Source organism: Hemitrygon akajei, chromosome 21, assembly GCF_048418815.1.
Source record: "Hemitrygon akajei chromosome 21, sHemAka1.3, whole genome shotgun sequence".
NCBI classification, from domain to species: Eukaryota; Metazoa; Chordata; class Chondrichthyes; order Myliobatiformes; family Dasyatidae; genus Hemitrygon; species Hemitrygon akajei.
This window is the reverse complement of record NC_133144.1, coordinates 19,672,162-19,680,792: the sequence shown is the minus strand read 5'-3', so window position 1 is coordinate 19,680,792 and position 8,631 is coordinate 19,672,162. Positions and strand designations below refer to the sequence as shown.

Below are 8,631 nucleotides of genomic sequence, written 5' to 3'. Positions count from 1 at the left end.
ATGCTTTCAAGAAGGAGCTAGATAGGTATCTTATGGATAGGGGAATCAAGGGATATGGGGACAAGGCAAGAACCGGGTATTGACGGTAATTGATCAGCCATGATCTCAAAATGGCGGTGCAGGCTCGAAGGGCCGAATGGTCTACTTCTGCACCTATTGTCTATTGACTTTTGTGATCACTTAGGAAACTTGGATGTAGGAGCAAGCTTTTATATGTGCATTGGCTTTGAGGTATAACATCAGGCTTCATTTTATTGAATGGTGGAGCAGGCACAGGAAGCTGAACAGCCTACCCCTACTTATGTTGTTGGGCAAATACTAAGCCATTCCATTTCTGTTCAGGGTTCTGCCATCTAGTCTGGGGGTCAATACCAATGATCAAAGATCAATCAATAGTCCAGAAGTTGAAGGGTTGGACCCAGTCTTGGAGTTATTGGGCTGATTTTGTGTGTGTGGGTGGACGGGATGACGAAAGGGACTTGTTTTGTTGCTTGCTGTGTTCTGTATTGTTCTGCCAAGCATACGGGCATGCTATGTCGGTGCCAGGATGTGTGGTTGACGCTTGTGGGCTGCCTGTACATTCCTACGTTGTGTTGAGTTTGAGTTCCGTCAGGGCCAGTCAGCTTCTGTAGGCTGAAGCCTGAATTTTAGAGGTTAGGTAAAGTGATGGCCCTGGTATCAAAGCAGCAGTTGACTCAGTGTATGGTGTCAAGCAGTTTCAGTAAAATTGAAGTCAGTGAGAATCAAAGAGGCAGCTTTTTATTAGATGGAGGAATACCTCGCACAGTGGAAGGTGATTCTGATTGCTGGAGGCCAATCACTTCACTCCAAAGATGTCATCACAGCAGTATCTCAGCCTTAAGCATCTGCACTTGTTTCATCAAAATCCTTTCATCATCAGGTATGGATATTCAGTGATGAATATGTAACATACATTTGCATCTGTATTTCCTTAGATCTCGAAGTTCTCAATAACTGCTAGATAATGCCCATTTCCAAACACAAGAGAACTTAAGTACCTCCCCAAAACATTTAATAAAATTACTTTCATCATTTTCTCCGCCATAAGCATTATTGAGAAAGCGAGAGCGACCACTGACCAGATGTGGCTACATCCTGTTATATAAATACTGTGATCACTACCAGGTGATAGAGTGATCTGCAATGTGGCTCCTACTTTCACAGAGCCCTTCCTTTTCTACAAGACACAAAACAGCATGATTGAAAACCTTCCATGGAATGAATGCAGCTCCAATAATCGAGGTGAACATAATCAAAGGCAAAGCAGGATACATCCCATACCAGAACCTAAAATTTCAATTCCCTCCCCTTTTATAGTTGCAATATACTGCAATCAGTGGCCAAGGTTTCTTAAGCATCCCCTCCCAAACCTATCACTTCTATTACAGAGGACGAGGGCAGCAGGTGATGTGTCTATAACTTCAGTAAGTCATACACTATCCTGACTTGGAAATATCCTTCATTGGGTCTAAATTCAGAAGCCCTTCATCCAACAGCATTGGGAGAATACCATCACAGTGTAGACTGTAATAGTTCAAGAATCCAGTCCCTACTGCCCTCTCCAGTGGAATTTGGGTGAATAATTAAGTAACAGCCTTTTCTGTAATGCCCTCAAAAAAGAGTAAGAATGATTATCTGACCATAAAATAAGAACAGAGATTTCAAAGCTGGAAGACAATGTACCAAATCAAAGCTTTTTACTCCGATCCTGCTGTCCCTCTAAACATTTCAATCTTTTACTTAAACCATTGACTTAGTGGGGCAACTGACACAGCTTAAATCCATGTTTACTTAGATCCGTAGTCCTAATGTTTTACAATGTGTGTACATTAGCTATTTGTAAGCAAACAGGGATTGTCCTTGATCTCTGTCCAGATGTAAAAGTGACAAGTTTTATTTTTAGATTTTGAAAGGGAAGCAATACAAAAACAACCTACCTCCGGACTAGTGAGGATATCAGTTTATGCTTTCAATCTACAATAAAAGTTATTTTGATTACATATTTAAAGTTAGATATAATAGATTAGAAAAAATACACTTCACACAAGACAGCCAGATTTCAGCCCTGGCGATATTTTAATGGGAAATACTGAACTACAAGTCAAGTGTACAACTTCTGTATAGAAATCACACGTGGGTGGCTAAAGATCACAGTACAGAATACAAAAAGCAATATATATGCATTGTACAAGCTGGCTTAAAAGCCCTGCCTCTTATACTTTACAAAGTGAAAATAGAGAGGTTGCTGGGGCAAACTGTACAAATCAACTCTGACATTGTCTGACCACAATGTCAGTGAGCACAGTGGCTATCTGAACAGATGCAACATTTTCAATGGACAATTGGAGGTTAACATTGACACCCGGGTGAGTGGTTGAGCAGAAACTAATTATAGGATTTTACAGCTGCCGTTAGCCAAATCTTGCCTGATTAGATTGGCTCTTTTAATACTTGCCAAACCACTACTCGGTTTGTCCTGGGGGAGCAAAAGCTGCTAATCCACATCAGTGGACAGAAGACGGGAGAAAATAATTTACCTGATTTACAAAGAAATCTGTAAAATGGCATATGTGGATCAACTTCATCCAATTACCAGTTCGCTGTTGTCAATAACAGAATTTTCAGTTGCATGGCTATTTGAGAGAGAGAGAGAGAGCAGTAATAATTCCAAAATATTCTGGAACAGTTGCTTATAAAAATTGAAACTCACGAGGTGTATGGCTGCTCATCAAAAAAAATCTCAAAATTTAAAAAAAATCCTGTTTCATCAAGTAAAAATAACCTTAAAATAAGATTAAGTCAGAAGTTGGAGGAGCTGTGGGAGGGAAAGTTATTAAATGTATAAAACTGATTTCCAGAGGCATCATAATTAACAGTCATGTGTTTCAGACATTACAGAGCACTTTCAACATACGACAGACAGCAGTGAATGTTCTAGCCAATCAAATTTAAGGCTCATAGAAAGTCTTTCAAATTTCTGCTAGCTCTTTTTTGTGACATGTTTAAAAAAACACCTGATGTGTTTCATCATCTTCCAATAGTATCAACTGTGTTAGTAAGAGGCATCAAATACTACACTCAAAATGCTTCAAAAACGTTCAAAGTAAAATGCCCAAAACACCTTCACTGTAATTTGTGAAAAAAAGCAGCACAAAAACTTAGGACTGTGCCAACTGCAACTGAATTATTAATTAATGACGAACATCTGGAAAAAATATCTGGACGCTACAGTATGAAGAAAAATTGACTGGTCAGCTGTCACATTAGAAAATCAGTCAACCACTTGCTCATTAACATCTTCTAATACCTGAAACTACTATTCCATGGGGTCAAATACTGTATAAAACTGGAACCAGCAGTCTATCAGACTTCCAAATGGAAGTAAATTGTGTTTGGAAGACTAAGGCAGGTATTTTTTTTAAAAAAAGGTCTTAGGTAAGTTACCCTCAGAGACCCAGAGTTCAATGTTTCCAAAAAGAAAGAAAAGGTGATTGGACAGTTCAAATAACGTCTGCCGTGAAGTTTGGTCCAGTTGTTATAGACGAGCAAACTTGAATTAAACTTAAAACAAAAAAGGCCAAAATGCACAATGTAATGGCATGCTGCACAGGAACACTTAATGATGCAAGTGTTCTGTGCATGAAGAAATAATTTTTTTCACTAACAGAAAAAACATGTAAAGAAAGCTACAATTACTCTGAAATCCCTTTGGTAAAAACTTTAATAATGGTGCCTCATTTTTCCATATCAACTAACTTCAAGCCACCTCATACTATGATACACAATAAGCTAGTAAGTGATGCTAGCACATTGATGCAGATTGTTTCTCTTTCTTTTAAAAAAGGTCTGTTGACAATATGTACAGAGTATTTACAAAAAGATAGCAGTGTTTAATTTTTTTGTAGGAGCTGGTGTATGGCATTAGACAAGATGCCACAACATGGGCACACTGAACGAGGGGAGGACCTGTTGTGTGAGTTGGTCACGGCCCCTTGAATAATGCACTGTATTTCACCCTGTATTTGTTGATTTTCATGAAGTGCAGTGTTTCTTTTTCACAGGTGGTTGTGCAAGGCACCATGCCTTCCAATCCCTCGCCCATTAACCACTTGCTGGTTTCGGCAGCCATTTCACGAGTCACGTGCTCCTTGCTCCATTTATCCACCCAGGCTTGAAACCGCTGATGTAGCCGTGTGCTGACTCGCTCATGAGACTAAATTTAAGAAAAAAAAAGCAGAAGAGCCATCAACAATACTTATTGAACTTACAGAAGGAAAAGTGTTTCATGAGACTTGCCAAGATTTTCCATGATTAAAATAAGGTGCTTTTCTGCATTTTGCTTGGGTGATGGTGGGGGTGAACAAGCGGTCAAATAAACAGCTTTGGCCTGTCATTTCCCATATTTTGAATGAGAAAAGCAGAGAATGCATTAAGGGCCAAATAGCCTATTTTTACTTCTACTTTTTATATAATGTCCAATCCAGAGAACCTTAACCACATGCTCATCAGAAGCAAGCAAGGAATATTCAAGCAGTATCAATGGTAAGAAAATGTTTTTTTTTAACCACCCGATAAAAGGTCATTATTCCTCAATTTCCGTTAGGCCTTTTATATACCAAATTCCAAACACCTGCAGTATCATGCTTTTTGTTTCTCCATAAGATGCAATTTTTAGGAGTTTGTAAAGAGAGTATACTGACCTGACGAGCTCTAAGCAGTGCAGTCCTTCTGTACATGTAGTCTTCTGATTTGAAGACATACACCATCTTGTATGAATTGAGTTTAAAATTGCACTGTGCTTTATCATAATTCTCAGCATTCTCTATAGATTTCTTATTGCTGCATTCCTTCCCTTCTTTTTCTTGTTGCTCCCGACCCCGTTGGCACTTGCGAATTCGACGTAGATTCCTGAAAAAAAAGTATCGATTTGTATTTTAGATGACTGCAATTAAATACAAAAAAAAAAATTTGTATTAAAAAAATTAAGAGCAGAAATCTATAGAGTACATCAGGTAAATCAGGCACAAACATATCCGTTTTTAAAATATATTCTGCTCAATAATTTCTAACTCTATCCTCCTAAAAATATTTCTCAGTTCTAGTTAAAGTCAGTAATTTCATATTTTGGTAGGGAATGATTCTTGAAGAGTGCTTTAATTCTTCTTAGACCTTTCACATTTTCCAGGTGAGAAGATTGAATCCTCATTCTTAAGTTCTTGTTCTACTGTTCAATTGTAGATTGATAATGATGGTGGCCATTTATAGACATTGTTCAGTATTTGACTTGCCTTACAATTTACTGCTGATTGAGATAAATAATTGAAAAGATATTTGATTCTGTAAGTAACAGGGCTTCAATTATATAGAGAATCATGTACTCATACTTTTTCGTTCATAGGTATTATCCATGACAATTTCGGAGTATTGGGGTACTGGGGTATTTCGGAGAAGTGGTAGGGGAAAGGCTAATTGAAAGGATACAATAAAAGGCCGATCAAGTGATGTGTGCAAGGTGTGCATATAAAGCTCTTTCAGATTTCTAGAGATTTTTATAAGGAATTGCATTGTGACTGGTTGCATCACAATTTTATATGGAGGGTCTAGTGCACAGGACTGCAAGAAGCTGCAGATTGTAGCAGACTCACTCAGCTCCAGGATGTGCACATCTTCCCCAGCATTTAGGACATCTTCAAGAGATGGTGCCTCAAGAAGGAGGCATCCATCACTAAGGATCCTCACTATCTGGGACATGACCTCTTCTCAATTCTGCCAAGGGGGAGGAGGTATAGGATCCGGAAGACATGCACTCAACAACTCAGAAAGAGCTTCTCCCCACTTCTGCCATCAGATTTCCGAATGGCCCATGAACTTGTGAACACTACTTTGTTTTCCTGTACTATTTATTTTTGTAATTTTATGTTTTAGGACTGTACTGCTGCCAGAAAATACAGGACATTTAATGACATTTAAGTCAGTGATAATAAATCTGATTCTGAAAATATAAAATGATGAATTAAGAGATTTGTGATGAAGTGGAAGCGGAAGAAAGCCAACATGGCTACCTAAGAATTTTCTCCTTCCATGCTAATACCATGGAGCAATAGTCCCATTGAAAATAATTTACTTCACATTTCAAAAGTATGTGTGCAAGCCATTACAGTTAATCGACTGAAAATCTAGTATAGCTTTTCAGATTTAGATTAATTTATGCATCATACATTGAAACACAGTGAAATGTGCTGTTTATGTTAACAACCAACACAGCCTGCAAGTGTTGGCACAAATTCAGGCACAACACAGCATGCTCAAAAGAAGCTTATGATTTCTTTTCATTTATCCTTATTTTTGCTTTTCAGTTATGTTTCCCTCAATTGAACAGTAGGTCATTGAGTCTACACTACCAATCAATTAGACTGTGACCGATTTGCACCTCAACTCCATTCACAAATCTTCATTCAACTATGAAAAAGACCTCATTGAAAATTCCATTCTTTTGTGGGAGAAACTTCTCCATTACTCTTCAAAGTATTTTTTAAAGTTCATTCCTACATTCGTCAGTTCTAAATTTACAATGTGTTATGTTATTCTACATTTCTGTAACAGAGGAAATAACTTACTTTTATCTACTCCAGAAATTCAATTTTCCATTAAAAAAATTTCCATTAGACAATCAAAGGATTACTCAGCAAGTTTAGACTATCTAACCAAATAACTTAATCTTTGCTAAACCCGGAGTTGAAATTTCATTACTTGAAGAAAGTGGAAAGGTACAAAACAGCTAATTTCTGTACAAGAATGTCAAAATCCCTTTGTTCCCCTGTAGTTCTTGATTTTAAAGGTCACCACTTCACACTTACAAATCAATCTCTTTGTGACCCATTTGAGATTTGCTCCATTCTGTTTAAGTTATCTAAAGGCCAAAGCTTCAGTAGATGCCCAGAAACAGCACTCATCAACATACATAACTTTTTTTTCTGATTCTTGTCACCTGTTGCAACAACCTAGGTACCAACATAGGGATGCCTCTGATTGCATCCATTCATGTTTTCTGGCAACCTCTTGAACAAAATGCTTTTACTTTATTTCATCAAATGCACAGGCACCATCCCTACCTTGTTAGTATCCTTAAAACAATGCAGCTTGATTAACTACACAACTCCTGTTCACAAATCCAAATGGACTACCCTGATCAGTTTCTACTTGTTTGTCTACCATTTTGCTCTGACACCAGTTGGAAGATCAGCAGAATCTGATTTTTTTTAAAAATCCCCTTGAAAAGATGCAATGGTCCTAAAAATACTGGGATTCAGCATGTATGAGATACATTCTCCTTGCCACCAGTAAAAATTAAGAGAACCTTTTTCCAATTTCAAAACTGCCATATAAAATAACATCTTAAAAAAATGGTGGAAGGGAGCTGAACAGGTACAGGAAGATGAGGAACTTAAGAGTTGCATACAAATGGAGGTTTGTGGACAAAGCACAAATAATCAGTAGGAGAAGGGAAAATTGTGCCCTCCTCCTACCCTTCAAATTTCCAAACTCTGTCTCTTAATAATAAACACATAAACCCAAAGTTCACTAACTATGTTAGTACTTAATCTACAATGCACCAAAACCTTACCTTGGCAGGAACACAGGTTTCTGTGCTAGATGTTCCCGTAGTTCAGGAGAGGTAGAATCTGAATTCATATAACGATCCAAAAAGTCTGACCAGCGCTGCAGATAGATAGATGTTATTCAAAAATTATCAGTCAACATAGGTGAACAGATTATTAATAACTTATTTTCTACTCAAGTTGAAGTTTAAATTCCACATATTCTTATAAATTCCTTCCTACTTTTATAGGCAAGGGGAGGGGGAAAATTATTTGAGAATACTGTTCCTGATTAAAGTAAAATTTTATCTCATGACAAGATTTTTCCCCATTGCTGCTAAGTCACCTTGATACAGAAGGCAACAGTGAGAGATCTTGGAGAGTAACAAAAATGAAAGTTCAGCATTTATAACCACCATTCATGATCTTATTAACAATTTACATCCAATGACTTTCTTGTGAAGTACATTGGCTGTACATGGTCCCCACAAACAACAGTGTGAAAATGACCAGATAACATGCGTTTTTAAAGATGTTTTGAATGAGGCATAAATTTTGGCCAGGACACAGGGGATATCTCCCAATTTCTTCTCTTCTTCAAAATGATGCTGAAGATCTTTTAGATTTACCTGAGACAGTATTTTAATGTTTAAAACAACCTCGTTTTAATGTTTGACCTAAAAGACAATACTCCCTACAACTACAATATGACACTGTTAAATCAGAATATATTATAATTTCAAAACAACCAAACAGAAAACAGTTTCAAGAAATTGTAAACAAACAGTTGTATATCCCAACCAGCTGCGTTCAATTATAATCTCTCCCTGGAGTAAACTTGAATCGGAATAAAACAGTGAATACAACAGAATTTCAATGACAGGACAACAAAATCTTAGGCAGAAACTGATTCATGTGAGGAGACCGATCTTTGTTCAAAATAGAAGCATATTATCTATTTCTTTTCCAACTACATCGAAGACACACAAGTTGCATCCAATCTACTCGAGCT

The 8,631-nt window shown here is 37.4% G+C and overlaps 1 protein-coding gene across 4 annotated transcripts in view; it reads right to left on the bottom strand.

Moving 5' to 3' along the window:
* Positions 1-2,072: 2,072 nt before the first annotated feature.
* sin3aa (SIN3 transcription regulator family member Aa) overlaps positions 2,073-8,631 on the bottom strand; it is a 129,520-nt gene continuing 122,961 nt past the window's right edge. For all 4 annotated transcript variants that reach the window (XM_073024941.1, XM_073024940.1, XM_073024943.1 and 1 more), the window contains 3 exons: positions 7,646-7,740; positions 4,722-4,929; positions 2,073-4,234 (listed from right to left, as the gene is read on the bottom strand). In XM_073024941.1, the coding sequence (XP_072881042.1) occupies positions 4,004-4,234; positions 4,722-4,929; positions 7,646-7,740 (534 nt within the window). In that variant the 3' untranslated portion in view covers positions 2,073-4,003. The remainder of the gene's footprint in view (positions 4,235-4,721; positions 4,930-7,645; positions 7,741-8,631) is intronic.